The 18257-nt window shown below is 43.3% G+C and overlaps 1 protein-coding gene across 2 annotated transcripts in view; it reads left to right on the plus strand.

Annotated features, from left to right (window-relative positions):
* Positions 1-71: 71 nt before the first annotated feature.
* The window catches only part of slc22a18 (solute carrier family 22 member 18), a 79605-nt gene continuing 61419 nt past the window's right edge, over positions 72-18257 (plus strand). For both annotated transcript variants that reach the window (XM_055649650.1, XM_055649651.1), the window contains exons 1-4: positions 72-668; positions 10106-10203; positions 17263-17408; positions 17506-17638. In XM_055649650.1, coding sequence (XP_055505625.1) covers positions 561-668; positions 10106-10203; positions 17263-17408; positions 17506-17638 — 485 coding nt within the window. In that variant the 5' untranslated portion in view covers positions 72-560. The remainder of the gene's footprint in view (positions 669-10105; positions 10204-17262; positions 17409-17505; positions 17639-18257) is intronic.

The following is an 18257-nucleotide window of genomic DNA, read 5'->3' on the forward strand; positions in this document are numbered from 1 at the left end:
GGAGCATCGGCGCGGGGCGCGGTGCCCGCTGGGAGTTGTAGTCCCGCCACCATCTGTCAAGATTACCTCAGTGCTTCCATCTCCCGCAATGCCTCTCCAAAAATCACGACTTTCACGCTTTCTTGGCCATTTACGCGATAACAATTGTTCCGCCACAATGATATTGTTAACCTGTTCAAGTGTGACCAGTCATTCAGCATCCCTGCCCGGTCACGTTGACGGTTATTGGCAGCCTTGCCGACTAATCGGAGCCAAGACGGCGGGATTGCCGCCAATCGACATGAAGTAGAGGCGAATTTACTGAGGATGACCCGCCCCCCATCTCCCATCGCGGGCTCCGATTGGTCAGCGGCAGCCTGGTACAGCGCTCAGTGCTGGTCACTCTGGGCCAAAGATGCTCTGGGCAGAGGCCGGGCGGGGGCGGGGCTGGTGGGAGTGCACATGGGTAACAGGCCACTGCTGCACTGTCATCGAGTGACAGTTGTCAGTCAGGCCGCCGATTGAGCCGCAAGAACCGGCTTTGTAAATTCCACGCAGAGAGTGAAACTAGCCTGGAGATAATGACCGGTCCGCAGAAAGATGCCAGGATGGGCTTCATCATTCAGATCGCCCACATCAACATGGTTCTTTATTCCACTTGCTTCTGGATCCAGAACGGAGTCATGCCGGTGAGTTATTAACCAGTTAGAAGATTAGTTTTCCTGATAAGTGATCCATGATCAGCTCGAATACGGCGAATTGCGTTTCCTGGTTACACAATACTTCAGGCGGGATTGAAACTGTGTTACGTAAATTTGTAATTGAGTTCATTACAATTTGATACTTGGAGACATGAGATACTTCAGATGCAGGAATGTTCAGCAAAACACAAACTCAACGGATCAGGCATCATCTGGGGAGGGGATGGACAGACGACGTTTCGGACAGGTGAAGTCTGAATAAGGGACCCGACCCGAAACGTTGCCTACCTATTCCCTCCCCAGATGTTGCCCGACCCGCCGCATTCCTCCAGCACTTTATGTTTTGCACAATTGAATACAATCTCTTTTGATCAGTTTGATGAGTACAATCCCGTTACGTTGCCTTCCCTAATTACCGTTTTTAGAAACAGTCGAAAATATCTTTGAAATACAATATTGTTTCATCTGGGCAGAGATGCTTTTCAACTTATGACCAACCATTCAAGCGCGTCCCCTATATTTTAGTCATATTTTTCAAGTTCAAGTTTGTTGTCACATGCACGATTACGGTGAGGCACAGGCACAATGAGAAATCTCGCTTATATACAAATTAGGTAAACAACTAATTATACATATATTACAAATTAAATGCTAAAAAAGAACACAACAAAAAGAAACATGTGTGCAGCATGGCATCGTTCGACCCCGATGTTGTGGGTCGAATGGTCTGCACCGGTGCTGTACATTTCTGTTTAAAAACCTACTTAGAAAATAAATGTTTAAGAAAGAACTGCAGATCCAAAATGTCTCCTATTCCTTCGCCCCATAGATGCTGCCGCACCCGCTGAGTTTATCCAGCATTTATGTCTACCTTAGAAAATAAAATATGCCTTTACCGTGTCATTGGCAGATTTGTCTCCATGAGGACGGTTGCATACTACTTAATTGCAGGTTATTCTCAATGCTGGGTGATATAAGACTTTTCTCTTGCAACGAATGGGTCTAATCAGGCATTGTTGTAGTTGAATGTTGATTATTATGGATGTAGGCTATATATAGATATGTAAGGCAATCGTTGCTAGTTTCTAAAAAAAACACATGCAACTGCAGAAGCTAGATCCAAAATAAAACTGGAATGCTTGAAGATTTCGCCCAGTCAATCAGCATCTGTGGTAAGAGAAAACAGTAAATGTTTTGGGTTAACGACCCTTCCTCAGAATTGGGGGAAGAATGAATGGGTGTCACAGCAGAGAGGGGAGGGGCTGAGCAGAGAGGGGAGGGGCTGAAGAGCAAGAGAAGAAGGTGAGGTGAAAGAAAAATACTATACAGATCCTCCAAAAGTTAGGATGAGGCTCCCTTCCTGCATAAGTCAAAGATGCCTGCAAAGATGGGTTGTCTCATAGGAATAAAGAGTCAAGTAAACCATTTGAAATCACACTTTGCCATTCTTAATAATAACGCTGATATTAACTTTAGCCCAAGCCTATCTTGGGCTTATAATGATATTCTTCCAGAGGATTTTACTGCAAATAGGCTTTGAATGATTTTATAAAGGACTGCTGCTAGGCAGACGATGTGTCTGTACATAGGATTTGCAAAATCGCTATCAACGTGTGAACCAGAATGTATTCTTCCTGGGTTCAATGTGACAGAATCACACCCGGTGTCAAGAGCAGTCGCCTGTAGCACCGAGTATCCGGCTAATGCATCCCTCCTGTCTCTCAAGTGCTTGTTTGTATGTATGTTTTGTATGTACATAAATCAGGCATTCATAAGATGGGGATCGCTATATGGAGCAAAAGACAAAGTGCTAGAAGCGGGTCAAGAAAATCATGGATGGAATGGACAGACGACGTTTCGGGTTGGGAGACTTATTCGGAATCTATATGGTTATATTGTGAAGGCAAATTTGCTGATAAAAATCATGGGTACTGTCCATGAAGGAGGCTCTTTAAAGTGCCTTATCATGGGAAACATTGAGAAATTTATCCGAAGTTGGAAAATTCTGTGTTCATTCCAGAAGGTTGCAAAGTACCCGGACAGAAAGTACCCAGGCCTTCTCCTATATTACATTGGGCAGTTGGAGACAGTTGGGATTGGGAATTAAAATGTAAACAGCTACAAGCTCACCGTTTTCTTGCCATTTTCCATTAGAATGCTTATGTGCTCTTCTCAATCTACTGAGAAACTATACTCTGCACTCTGATATTTTTCTCTTAATTCTAAAGGTGTACTGTGGTATTCATGTATAGTATGTTCTGAATTTGATTAGATAGCATGCAAACAAATGCTTTTCACTGTGTTTCGGTGCACATGGCAATAATAATTCTAAACTTGTTTCTTTTAAAATGTCTTATTAGCAGCCAGCACCTGTGCTCCTTATCACGTAATCTTTCATAACCTATTTCCATATAATTTTATTATAATTTTATTTAATTTATTATAATTTATTATAATTTTATTATATGAAAATATAATATGCGCCTCACTCCTACTCCCCCAACCCCCCAGCTATGCTTTATAAACTGCAAACCATCCACTCTCCCCCCAGATCCGAGAAATGGTCTCTGACCAAAAATGAACTGTTCCAAACAGTAGCTGTTTGACTGGCTAGAGTGAAGAGAATGAATGAATAAGTTTATTGGCCAAGTATGTTCACATACAAGGAATTTGCCTTGGTGCCCCTCTTACAACTGACAACACGGCATACAGTAACAATTAAGAATGACACATAAAACATTAAATATTAATAATAAAACATTATCGATTAAACATGTGAATTAAATGAAATACCAGAGCAAAAGGAGGCTATAGGTTTTTGGTTATTGAGTAGAGCTTACTGAAGGCAGGCAAATGTAAGGAAGCTTGGTTGACAAGAGAAATTGAGGCATTGATCAAGAATAAATAGGATGTATGGGGCAGCTGGGATTAAATGTATCCCTGGAGGAGTTTCAGGAACTAAGAAACAAAGTTAAATTCGTCTTTAATGTGGTGTCTTACTTTTATTGGTGTGCTGCAAATGGCAACTTAAATTTCCACAAATGGTCTATGTGACAATAAATGTGTTGTTAAACATCTCTTTAAAATACCCTGAAGGGTTTCAGGGTTCCTTCTGTTTGAAAGAGCATATACAATGTGTGTGGTGCTTTAAAAAAAAATCTCCTCGGACTTTCCAACCTTCAGTGCACAGAACTTGGTTTATGATAGTTGGGTAAACAGAAGTGTGTGATTCGTTAATCCTCTCAACTCTACAGGGTTGAATACACAGCTTTAACAATGGTTCAGTGACCGAGTAATAAAATTATGATATAGATTACTAGATTGCAACTATCAAGAGTCAAGAGTATTTATTTGTCAAATGCACAGGATATAAACCAGTAGTGCAAAGTCCATAGTGGTTCAGTGCTGAGGTGGGGCTGTGGTTAAGATTGTGCAGCGAACCCGGAGGTCATGTTTCTCAAGCTCCTGTACCTTCACAACTTAATTTCCTATTAATTTTTGTGTCATCAGCAAACTTAGCAACCATACCCTTGGTGCCTTCATCCAAGTCAATTTATCAATTTTAAAATTTGATACATCTTGCAAAAAAAACATTTATGTCCCCTATGTTTGATGTTAGGCTGCCAGTTTACTATCCATGCTTACACCATATACTTTCACTTTCCACAATATACTTTGATGTAGTACCTTATCAAAAGATTTCTACATCCACCAATTTCCCTGTTATTCCACAGAACATCAAAGAACTTCATCAAAGAACTCCAATAAATTGGTCAAACAAGGTTTCCCTTTTAAATAGCCTGAGATGTGATTTGAAAGAGAGTAGGGAACGTTATTTGCCAATATTCCCCCTCCAGTGATCAGATTATTCATTTATCATTGTACCTGTTACCCGTTTGGGAACCTAAGTTTTCCTAATAGTAGTATTTTACAAGTAAGAACTGACAAGGTTTAAGCATGATGACCTTTCCTAAGACCTGGATGAAGTTAGAGTTTTAACTGTTAACTAGACTAAGTGGGACCCTTTGGGTCCCAGTCACACGGGAGGCCTGGTCCCCCAACGCAACCCAATGCAATATTCCACCACTCACCTGTTTCCCCCAACGGCAGGAGCGTTCTGTAGCTGGGGTATGAGGGTGAATTCAGGCGGGGAGAGTCCTGCAGCCAGAGGAGGGGATGGCTTCAGGTTGGGCCTGTCAGGGGCTGATGAGGGGGGTTGTGGGGGAGGGGGGAGGAGGGGTGTGGGGAGAGGGGTGTATGAGGAAGGGGGGTGCGTGGGGGAGGGGGATGGGTGGGGGAGAGGTGCGTGTGGGGGAGGGGGTGTTGGAGAGAGGGGTGTGGGGGGGGTGGGGGGGAGGGGAGGTGTGAGGGGGAGGGAGCTGTGTGGGGGATGGGGAGGGGGGTGGGGGAGGGAGGGAGTGATGGGGGTGGGGTGGGGTTGGGGGGGAGTGGGGGGGATGGGGAGGGGAGGTGTGAGGGGGAGGGAGCTGTATGGGGGAGGGGGGAGGGGGGAGGGGGGTGTGTGGGGGGGGGGGGGGGGGAGGGGGAGGGAGGGAGTGATGGGGGTGGGTGGGGTTGAGTGGGGGGGGGGTATGGGGTATATGTGGGGGGGTAGGGTGCATGTGGTAGGGGGGAGGTGTGTGATAGAGGGAGGGGGTGTGGGGGAGGGGGGGAGGGATGGGTGTAGGAAGGGGACGGCCACATCGACCAATTCATCAAACATCCTGAAAATATGATGTTCTGGGTTTGTTTCAACTACTACAGTAGAAGTTTGAAAAAGGTCTTGACCCGAAACATCACCCATTCCTTCTCTCCAGAGATGCTGCCTGTCCCGCTGAGTTATTCCAGCATTTTGTGTCTATCAGCTTGTGTCTATCAGTATTGGCGCACTCCATCCAGTTAACAGAATGACGGGATCACCACAATAGATCGATGTATTGCAAAGAAGAGTGGTACAGGAGATGAAAAAGATTTTCCCAAATGGATCTGAGATATTCAGCAACATCTTGCACTGTATTACACATCTATGATGGTGACCTCATTTTTCCAGCAGAAGGAGGGACATATCTTGAACTGGCCTGGTAACTTACCTGACCTGAATTTGATTGAGAATTGTACTACTCGGCAGATATGGATTGATAAAGGTACACCAGGACAAGATGCTGAAGATTGCTCCAAAACAAGCTGCCATTTCAGCCACACAACAGAGAAAAATGAATATGTAAATTGTTCATCAAACCAGAAGTTTTCATCTTTAGTTTTTTTAAGAGATACTGCATGGAAACAGGCCCTTCAGCCCACCAAGTCCACACTTACCATTGATCACCCATTCATACTAGTACTATGTTATCAAACTTTCTCACCATTTCCTACACACTAGGAACAATTTAGGAGGAAACTGGAGCACCCGGAGGAAACCCACGAGATCACAGGGAGAACATGCAAACTCAATGCAAACAGCACTCGAGGTTAGGATCAAACCCAGATCTTTGGCGCTGTGAGGCAGCAGCTCTAACAGCTGCACCAATGTGCCGCACCATTGCAGGAGGACAAAAGAAGACAAGTGCATAAAAGTCTGTTAAACTTTGAAAGTGCAAACTGATAGTTAAATATTTTTTATTAGTTAGGGTGGACAATCCACTGTTGTCCTGGAATGTGCCACCAGCAATGTTGGAATGTTGTTCCATTCATCATGCTATTGGATTTCCTTGGCCTTTTTAGGAGCAGTTTGGTGACAATTCAAAGTATTGAGAGATAGTTAACGTCATAAGGAATAGGAGTAGAATTAGGCCATTTGGCCCATTGAGTCTACTCCGCCATTCAATCATGGCTGATCTATCTCTCCTTCCTAACTCCATTCTCCTGCCTTCTCCCCATAATCTCTGACATCTGTACTAATCAAGAATCTATCTCTCCCTGCCTTAAAAATATCCACTGACGGCCACCACGGCCTTCTGTGGCAAAGAATTCCACAGATTCACCACCCTCTGACTAAAGCAATTTCTTCTCTTCTCCTTCCTAAAGTATCTTCCTTTAATTCCTTTAATTCTGAGGCTATGACTAGTCCTAGACTCTCCCACTAGTGGAAACATCCTCTCCACATCCACTCTATCCAAGCCTTTCACTGTTCTGTATGTTTCAATGAGGTCTCCCCCTCATTCTTCTAAACTCCAGCGAGTACAGGCCCAATGCCGACAACCTCTCATCATAGGTTAACTTACGGGATCATTCTTGTAAACCTCCTCTGGACCCTCTCCAGAGACAGCACATTCTTCCTCACGTGTGCCTCACGGTTCAGTGCTGGGCCCGTTACTGTTTGTCATCTACATCAATGATTTGGACGAGAACATACAGGGCAAGATTAGCAAGTTTGCTGATGATACAAAAGTGGGAGGTTTTGCAAATAGTGAAGATGGTTGTGAAGGATTGCAGCAGGATCTGGATCGATTGGCCAGGTGGGCTGAGGAATGGTTGATGGAATTTAATACAGAGAAGTATGAGGTGTTGCATTTTGGAACATATAACACTATCCTACACACATTAGGGACATTTTAACATTTACCAAGCCAATTAACCTACATGCCTGTACGTGTTTGGAGTGTTGCAGATCAACTTTTTGGGAATCCTGCATCAGCACTCCCAAATCCCTTTGCACCTCCGATTTCTGGATTCTCACCCCATTTAGAAAATAGTCTACGCCTTTATTCCTACTACCAAAATTCATGACTCCACACTTTGCCACACTACATTCCATCTAAAAGGCCTGTCCCACATTTTCGGCGACAGCCTGAAAAGAGGTTGTGGCGGCGTGGTCGCGGGGTGACGCATGTAATCACGTGCAGTGTCTCCCTGCCGCCGCTGGATTTTGGAATGTTCAAAATGTTTCCGCGACACCTGCGTGTCTTATCATGTCGTGTGGCCTGTCGCACGCTGACATAGGCTGTCCTGCAGGTGACGCCTGGTGACGCATGGTGATGCTAGCTCAAGACCTCGTCTAATTCATTTTGCGACAGCCTGCGTCACCATACGTCATCATGCGTCAACATGCGTCATCATGTGTCAACCTGTTGGCCTCAGATGTCGAAGACAGTGACGCAGCCTGTATCTTGCCGTATCATGTCACGGGTGGATGTATGTTGACTTTGACTGTCGCTGTTTGACGTCTGTGCGGTCGCAGGATGTCGTAGGCGCTGTCGTAGGCTGTTGTATGCTGTCGTACGTTGTCGCTGTTGAGGTCCTAGAAATTGTGATGTCGGCTGACGCAGATTGTCGCAGCTTGCCGTCAACTGTGTCGTAGCCTGCCGTAGATTGCCGTACAACTTGACGGTTTTTTTTCGGCAACTGCGGGCCTCAGTCACTGGCGCCCGCAGTCGCCGAAAAAATCGCAAAGTGAGACTGGCCCTTAACACTTCTCCCAACCTGTCCAATTCCTTCTGCAGAGTCCCTGCTTTCTCTCCACAACTTGCCCCTCCACCCATATTCGTATCATCTGCAAACATTGCCACAAAGCCTTCATTCTAATGGTCTGGTGCCCTCTGCTGTGAATCTACAGCATGCACAATAGGCAGAAACGGTTTGGGCCTTTGCAGTGAATCAGTCTTCCCACTCCATTGCCACCACATCTTTAGCAGGGGAAGATGAAACATTTTTGTTAGTTCCTCTGAGAATACAACTATAGGAACCCCCTTTTTTCAAGTACCAAGACTGATTTTCTTCAAGAAACTGTGTTTGCAGTCCACTTTTGTTAAATTGCTCTGCACTCTGGCCATGTCCAAATTTCAAGACATCATATCTTTTACCATTTTGAGCTATCCATAATCACATAAATTTCAACATCATTCTCTTTTTGGTCTCTGCTAAAATGTCAATGCTCAGTAGCGTGGGTGGACCTGGCCTGTGCCTTCCATCCCAATCACCTAGAGCTATTTCACAAACCATCTCACCATTTCACAGCACATTAGCACACCAATGCTGCTATGGAATTGTTTTCCTCACTTTCTACATTAGCCTGAAATATTATTATCTCATATTCACTCTGAAATGTTGAGCGGATGACCCATCTTGGTTCCCACCAGGCCTCACCACTACTATGGAATATTAAATCAGGAAACAACAACAACTTCTCCAGTCTCTCCACGTTACCAAGTTCTCTCATCCCTGAATCATTTTGATAACTAACTTCTGCAACCTCGTTATAGCCTTTACATTATTTATAAAATGTGGTGCCTATAGTTGAATTGTGGCCAAACCAGTGTTTAATGAAGGTTCATTGTGTGTTTTTGTTTGCTCTGTTACCCCATTGTTCTATTTATAGAGTCTATGATTTGATTTATAATTTATATCTTGTTATCAACCTAAATATGTTTTCCTTCATTTTCCTTCTTATCCAGCTACCTCATAAAATTTAATGAGTATTCTCCCCCTCAATAATTCCTTGTACCCGCAGGTTCTGCTGAACCTGAATTTCTTAATAGATATTTCAATAAAAATTATATTTTTAAGCCTCTGGTTTCCGAACACACCATCAAGGGGAATATTTCCTCTTTCTTACTCCATTCATTATTTTAAATCGCTCTCCATTCATAACTTTATATAATTCTGTCAAGTTACTTCTCAATATTTTGAGAGCAAAGAGTTCAGCCCCAAAATGTTTATTCTTATCGGTTCTGATGACATAAATTCTGATTTTCCTCAGTGCTTCTATTTCCTTCAATATGAAGGACATTCCTTTAATATTTTCTGTAATCTTTAACATAATTTCTCTAATTACTGTTCTAAAATGATCTTAGTTAATCAATTTTGCCATTTTTAATGATTTGTGACTGAACAGCATTATTCCTTTTTAACTTAATAAAATGCGTGACTTTAAACTTCACTGTATTAAAATTAATTAGCTCTTATTCTGCTAATTACGCAAGTCTGTTTATGTGATTTTGTATTTTGGCACAATCTTCCCCAATACTAATTATAATCTCAAATTTGGTCAACTAAAATTTTTGATATATTTCTGATTCCTGCTGTCAAATGATTTATCTAAACAAATTAATTCCCTGCAATTCATCACTTTGGTTTTGTTACCATTCTTGAAATTCTATTGACTATTGAATAAATCTGACTATTGTATGAATATATTTACTATGCAAGTACTGTTTGATGCTTTTAAAGAGCTGCTTGACTTCCTGTTTCAATTTACATTTAAAATTAAAACTATTTTCTATAGTAGTCCAGAGCAAAGTATGTGTTGGATTTGGTACAGGTGATCTGATGGTTACGGTTCCACTTTCAGTAATCAACTGCAATGATGGTTCTGTTCAACAAATATGGAGAGGTCATATAGTCTGTCAGAACTGTGGTCGACTGAGCTATTGGGTGTGGAAGAGCACAATATATTATCCCCGATTCTAACATGAATATTTCGTCCTCAGTATTTGTCGAAGAGGTTGGGGATGGATACGGTCATGTTTGGTTACCTACAGACAACGTTTGCTATTATCCAACTCCTGGGAGGACCCCTGTTTGGCAGGTAAATGTTTTGGTTCAGGAAATTGGATTCTCCAGGGTACAATTTTTATGAAACTTCAGTTGATTTACACCCACTCCTGATTATCCCTTTAAGATGTAATCACTGCTATTACATGGTGCCTTCCACCTTAAAGCTCATGAGTTTTTCTGTTCTTCCTATGTTCACCCTATTCCTTTCATTCTTCTACTGGTTGTTTATTACAATTTTCAGTGATTAGTGACTGGATCAAGGAGGGAAGTTTGAAAAGGAACAGAGAGCATACATAATGACAACAGTTCTCAAAGAAATTGCTTTTTAAAACTCTCTCACTGAAGTGAATTACTTTTGTCTGATTAAGAAACGGCTACACGCAGGGAAGCATGACTTCACAATGTCTTGTGCACAACATCTGTTCTCTATAAAGGATTACTCATCACTTTTACATCTTTGTGGAGTCACATGCAGCTGAAGTCAAGACAATGGAGTGACAGGAGTGTAGTTACAAGCCATAAACTCCATGGTTCCAGTAATGGGAGAGAGTGGCCAGAGGGCACAGCTTTCGGGATGTACCTTCAGAATGGTGATATGGAGGAATTTCTTCAACCAGAAGGTGGTGAATCTATGGAATTCATTGCCACAGATGGCTGTGGAGGCCAAGTTATAGGGTATTTATAAAGCAGAGATTGATTTTTTTAATCACTCAGGGTGTCAAAGGTTATGGGGAGTATGCTGGAGAATTGGTTGAGAGGGAAAGATAGATCAGCCATGATCAAATGGCAGAGGAGACACAATGGACTGATTGGCTTAATTCTGCTCCTATATCTTATGGTCCTCTCGCTTGATGTAGACATTCCTCCAAATATTATATTTTTTTCCCTCAACCCCACAGCCTTCCGATTGGTTGAGATGAATGAGCGAGCGCTGGAAGATAATGGATGTAGACATGACAAATATGACAAATGACCCCAAGAGAGGAGAGGAAGGCTGGCTCCTGCCTGCAGAGCTTATACCCAAAGAATATAAAGAGAACCACACCCCAACTTCAATTTACTGTGGAGCAGTGTTTTAAAAGGCACTTGTAAAATGCAGGTCACTGTTATGCTAAATGTTTTTTAAGTTCATAAATTCTAGGAGCAGAATTAGGCCATTCGGCACATTAAGTCTATTCCGCCATTCAGTCATGGCTGATCTAGCTTCAGAATAATCAAGTTGATTGCTGATCTGTGTAAGGATCATAGTTTAGGGCTCACCACTGCTTTAAGAATGTCACATACACGACTCTCAAAGAATGGATTTCAGCTCCTCTTTCCTTGAGTAGCGTCATTGTGCAGCTTTGCCAGGATTGTGGACTCCTTCAAGAATGGGATGCACTTGCATGATGCTTCACGCTCTTTTTGAGCGTGGAGCTTTGTAAGAATTGCACTGACCATCAGCTAGCTAATCTGTGATCATGAGATTACATTTTATGATGTTCAACATCAGAGTGAAGCCAGTGCAGCATTTGTAAACAAGAATGCAAGGACAGATAATCTATCAGGAATCTGCCTGCAAATTCTAGATTTGTACAAATAAACCAAAATCCCAAGCATGCAAGCAGACAGAAGTGAATTCAGTTGGCCATGAAATTGTTTGCAAAACCCAGCACAATCCAAGCTAACAATTTACTGATTATATGTGGATAACCTTGATTTGAAGATAAGGAATCAACTTTTGAAGTTTATGAATAATGCAGAATTTGACGGAATAGTGCATAGCAAGGTTGTAGCAGGCCTAAGGCGGATACAGACACAGTGGCAAAATGAAAAAAATGGCAGATCCAATGTGGGAGAGAAATTAATGGATAGTTGGCACTTTGAGCAATAGGGGTGGCAAATTCATAAATACTTTAAGTCAGCAGGGCAACTCAATAAACTAACTAAGAAAGGTTATGGGATGTTTGATTTTGTAACTATGACATTGATTACAAACAAAATGCAGGCCATATTAATCGCTATGAATCATTGATTTGGCCTCAGTTGGAGTAATGTGTAAAATTCTGGGAAAGCGTTTTAGAAAGAATTTCAAGTGATTTTAGCAGAAAAGGAGGTTGTGTGTCAGTGTTATCAGAAATGAGGGTCATGTCATCTGGGGTTGATCATAAAGAAGAGAAGGTTGAAGAGGACTATCAGAGGGAATTAGAATCATGACAAAACAGATAGAGGCAGGCAGGGCCGGCCTTAGGAGTTGCGGGGCCTAATTGGGAACAATTTTGGTGAGCCCCAGGTTCCCAGCCAAGGTCTGTAGATTCATAGAAATATAATTAAAGTCTATTATAGACTTTATATCTCTATGGTAGAATGGAAAGTAATCAAAATGTGCGCTTAAAAAGTGCATGCGACTTAGTTGTCCAAACAGATCTAAGCTACATTTTAATATAAAATTGCATACCTGTAAGCCTACAAGTAACAAACAAAATGTGTAGATCACCTCTGAAAAGTACATAGTTACAATACCACTTGTTTTAGTGACTGTGAAATCAAAAAAAAAGTAATTTAATTAAATAGATCGTGGAAAAGCAATAACCGTTAGTGAAAAACCAGTCCAGTCATTAAATCTTGGGCTTCAGCCCCATCCTACCCTTTGGGCTTCTACCCCATCCTAATTTAGTTGTGTGTGTTAGTTGTCTGTGCGTGATGTGTGTGTGTTAGTTGTCTGTGCGTGAGGTGTGTGTGTGAGAGGGAAGAAGAGAAGGGAGGGAGGGAGGGAAGGAGAGAAAGGATGGAGCAAATGAGAGAAGGGAAACGAGAGGAAGGTGAGAAGGAGAGAAGGGAGGCAGGGAAGAAGGGAAGGAGAGAAGGGAGGGAGAGGGCTGGCGGCGGGAGCGGATGCCAGGGTCCAGGCAGACGGATGTGAGCTGAGGCCGAGGTTTGTAAACGTTGCTCCAACCCCCGGCCTGGCCCTCCGTGTATAGGGAGGTTTCACGGCAGTCGGGTCACGACCCATGACCTGTACTGTTGCTACTCTACTCCAAATGGATTACATGCGATGAACTGCAGGTAGGCACTTACCATTGTTTCCAGCGTTGCGGGCCCGTTAAAACCCGCTGAAATTGTCAATTTTTGCGCTGTAAATAATTATGGAAATCGGGATAAGCGTGAGAGACATTTAGCCTACTTCAGAATTCCAAAAGTGAGGAGAAATGACGGTAGATAGAAACAAGAGCTGAAAGGGACAACAACAGCCAGAGTGCTTAGCGAACATTGGCCGTTTGCTCACTGCATTTCATCAAGTAAGGCATTATTTGTGTTTTTTCTTGATTCCTTTGGCATCTAAAAAAAGTTTCAGAAGTGATAAATCTGGCTGTAATTTTTTTAAATCGCCCATGGTTCTCGTGGGTTTTTACATACAAAATGAAAACACATCTGAAGAAAAATTTACAGCCAGATTTATCACTTCTGAGAATTTTTAGATACCAAAGGAATCAAGAAAAAACACAAATAATGCCTTACTTGATGAAATGCAGTGAGCAAACGTGATAATTCCCAATATTTTCAATGTTTACCAAGCACTTTAGCTGCTGTAGTCCCTTCAGTTCTTGCTTCTCTATACCTTCATTTCGCTTCACTTTTGGTATTCTGAAGTTAGGTACATGTCTCTCACACTTACCCCGACTCCCACAATTTTTTCAGCTCAAAAATTCAACATTTTGGTGGTTTTTAACATGTAGGAAAGTACGCGTTTCTAGCATTAATAACATATACCGGAAGTGACGGATGTCTTCCAGTTGGATTTAGTGGCTCCGTGCGTCGAGCCCTATGACCCAGTGACCTTCCGTGCAACCCCCCTATTGTTCACCGCATCTCCCCGGGGAGAGAGAGGGGTGGAGCCGGGGCTGTGTGCGTGAAGCACGGCGACTAGAGGGGCAGGTGCGCTGCCCTGGGACCGCGAGAGAACGACACACCTCCCCCGCTCCCCCTTCTCCATTCCCCCTCACACCCCCCTTCCTGTCTACCCCTTTCTTCCCCCTCACCCCTTACTCTCTCTCCCCCCCTCCACCCGGGGTAGATCTACCCGAGCCGAGAGTAGATAACTCTGACGAGAGGCCCCCTTACTCGCGGGGCCCAATTGGGAGCAATCGGTCCAATCGGCTTAAGGCTGGCCCTGGAGGCAGGGCTGGTCTTGGGGGTTGCGGGGCCCAATTGGGAACAATTTTGGTGAACCCCAGGTTCCCAGCCAAGGTCTGTCAGCCCAGTTATTTAGTATATATTATGAAATTGTACACGGAGGTGCTATGGATTATTCACTGTCTGAATCTCTCCTGCTCCCGTTTGACTGTCAGTACCTCCACTGGCTTCCAACCTTTACCGTAGCAGCTAATTACCATTAAACTGCATTATGTGTTTGGACACAATGCCCTTGGAGACAGCGGCTGATTGGACGGGAGGAGATCTATTTGTTGATTGGACGGGAATTTTATGGCAAGCTGGTTGGTGATTGGACGCAACCCCCATAGAGACAGCGATTGATTGGCCGCCAAATAATCGGGCACAAAAAAATTGTCAAATAGAAAACAAAATCTCTGGTTGGTGCGAACTCAGTGGACTATCTGGCTGTATCTCCAAACTAAACAGTATAACATGCAGGTACATTCATTTAAAATAAAATTCAGTGATTATTTCACATGATTTCTCACTGTGTAAAGCTCAGTATCTGACCAATTTCTGTTTAACGCGTTTGGTCTGCCGTGAGCATTTTTCTCTCCCAAAACAGTTCATATCTAGCAATACGATCAACGAACCAGACAGCAGTTGGATGCAGTCATGCGATTAGCAAGCGATTGATAAGATTTGATGGGGCACCCTGAGCTTTTTTACACTAGTATCAGGGTTACGTTATTGAATTTAGTTGTTTCTCATATGTTCTCATACAATCTATGAATATTGTGTTTACACGCCTGTTATGCTGCTGCATTGTTGTGTTTCATTGTTCTGTTGTGAGTGCACATGACAATTATACATTCTTGACTCGACTCATCACTCATGCATTTGTGCAATAGAAAACGGGTAACCATTGCACTCTGCGCCAAGATAAAAAGAGTCAGCAGTTAATCAGGAAGTGACTATTCGCCTCCAAAGAGCAACCCTTTGTTAGGTGGCTTCACTAAATGGTGTAACTCAATATTCTTCCAGCAGTATGTTTTTTCTTGCTCAAGATCTGCAGCATCTGCAGTCGCTTGCGATTTAATACTATGTTCCGCTGCGATCTAACTAATGGATGGCCCATGCTGAACACACGCAGCATTGAAATGCTAATACAACAATTAGCAAGAATATTGACCAATACAGTAACACGTAGCTCAGAAATACGGAACATTAGTGCGGGGCCCCCCTTAGGCATGGGGCCCAATTGGGAGCAATCGGTCCAATCGGCTTAAGGCCGGTCCTGGATAGAGGAAGGAGTACAAAACTGTTTCCTCTTGCAAATTGGTCATTAAAGCAGCAGTTGAACTTATTGCAAAAAAATGGGAAGGGAAAGAAGTGATAATTAATGTAGGGGCTACCACATTAATGGAGGAGACACCACATAAAATGGTGAGATACAGAAATTCCATTGGAATTTCTAATTGGCAATTTTGAACATGCTTGAACAGGATTACGGTATTAAAAAGCAGGATGTGGGGATAAATCGGTCATTCTTTCCAGGGTCGGACCAATATTGCTGACTCAATGACCTCCTTTGACCCTTTGGTATTAGTCAGATGCTATCGTTCCAAAAAATGTGTTTGTGAAAACAGCAATCCTTTCCATTTTTGTAGTTATCTTCTTTTTTTAGTTTTAGACATGCAGCATGGAAACAGGCCCTTCAACCCACCCTGTCCATACTGACCATCGATCACCCGTTCACACTGGTTCTGTGTTATCCCACTTTCGCGGTCACTCCCTATTCACTAAGGACAATTTTTACAGAGGCCAATTAACCTACAAACCCACACGTCTTTGGGATGTGAGAGGATACGGAGCAGCTGGAGGAAATGCGCACGGTCACAGGGAGATTGTGTTAATGCTACACAGACAGCACCCGGGGTCAGGATCAAACCCGGAGTATCTTGTGCTGTGAGGAAGCGCCTCTACCAGATGCGCCACTGTGTCGCCCATAAAATTGTTAGCAATTTGAGTATTCTTCCAGGTAATCTTCACCGTGACCAGGTGATAATTAAACTAAAATTGCTTTAGGCGTTTACTCTGAATCTGTTTTCAATATATTTTTGGGAAAAAGGAAATTTATATATGGAATAGAAACTCTTGTTCAGATTTATAGAATAAAGAAAAGTGCAGCCCAGGAACAGGGGCTTCGACCCACAGTGTCTGAGCCAAACATGATGTCAGGTGTTAGGCCCAAAATGCTGGAATACCTCAGCGGGACAGGTAGCATCTCTGGATAGAAGGAATGGGTGACATTTTGGGTCGACCCAAAACGTCACCCATTCTTTCTATCTAGAGATGCTGCCTGTCTCACTGAGTTACTCCATTATTTTATGTCTATCTTCGATGTAAACCAGCATCTGCAGTTCCTTCCTGTACATGATGTCAGGTGATTTGCCCAGCTACAGTTAAGAGTGTTTCCCTGGTGGTCTCTTCATTATCCATTGTGTATTTTAATGTGTGGCTGCAAAGGAATGTTTTGTCCTTTTGCTCTTGCCTCATCAAACTTATTTCTTCATACTCCATCCTGTCTCCCCTTATCCAGTCTTTCCCAGCCTATATTCAGGAAGCCCTTCATGCCATCCACCATTTTGATAACTTCAAATTCCCTGGCACCAACTGCCTCATCTTCATCATGGATGTCCATCCAGTCTTTATACACATCCATACCCCATTATCCACTCTGTTTCTTTCTGGACCAAAAACCCAATCAGTTCCATTCCACTTACAATCACATTCGCTGATGCAGGGTCTCAACCTGAAACAGCAACTCTCCAATGCCTCCACAGATCTGCCTGACCTACTGTGTTCTTCCAGTAGTTTGTTACTTGCTCCATATTCCAGCATCTGTACTCTTGTGTCTTCATGATTCTTTGATATTGTATTTTTCTATTAACAGGTTTGGCGATTTATTTGGAGGTCGAGCTGCCCTCTCACTCGCATACCTCTCCTCTGGCCTTACCTATGTTTTGATGGGACTCTCAACGAGTGTGTCGCTACTTTTCCTTTCCCGATTGCCCTCCGTATTCATGCACGGGATGCAAGGTACAATTTGCTACTTTTTCCCGCTCATTTTTCTATTAATCTCTCCAGTGCCTGATTTGTTTAAGAATGTGTTTCTTCCCTTTTTAACCATTTTCAGCTGCTCAGATGATTGTGACTGACCTGTCTTCTGAATCAGAAAGGGCTGGAGCACTTGGGAAACTTGGTATTTCATACGGGCTGGGAATGATAGTTGGTTCTTCTGCTGGAGGTTTGCTGATCTCCAAATTTGGGTGAGTACAAAGTGATGCTGTTTGGCTCGCTGAGTTACTCCAGCTGTGCCTTTTTTATGTTCTCCTCTCCTGCATCCCACTAGAACGTGCACAAATGGAAGTCTGACTAATCCCTTAAATTTGATTTCTTGTTTTATATAGTACACATATTTGCTATAGGAGTCAGTGGGTTTGTAGCTCACTGACCCACTAACTCCCATAGCTATCTTGACTACGCTTCTTCCCACCCTGCTTCCTGTAAGAACTCTATCCCCTACTCCCAATTCCTCCGTCTATGCCGCATCTGCACCCAGGGTGGGGTGTTCCATAACAGGGCATTGGAGATGTGCTCAATTTTTAGGGAACGGGGGTTCCCCTCTTTTAATATAGATGAGGCTCTCACCAGGGTCTCCTCTATATCCCGCAGCTCTGCTCTTACTTATCAGTCTTTCCAGGTGAGGCAGAGGTTCACCTGCACCTCCTCCAACCTTATCTACTGCATCCGCTGTTCCAGGTGTCAACTTCTCTACATCAGCGAGACCAAGTGCAGGCTCGGCGATCGCTTCGCCCAACACCTCCGCTCAGTTCCTACTAGCCAACCTGATCTCCCGGTTGCTCAGCACTTCAACTCCCCCTCCCA

This window comes from Leucoraja erinacea, chromosome 18 (genome assembly GCF_028641065.1).
Source record: "Leucoraja erinacea ecotype New England chromosome 18, Leri_hhj_1, whole genome shotgun sequence".
Taxonomy (NCBI): domain Eukaryota; kingdom Metazoa; phylum Chordata; class Chondrichthyes; order Rajiformes; family Rajidae; genus Leucoraja; species Leucoraja erinaceus.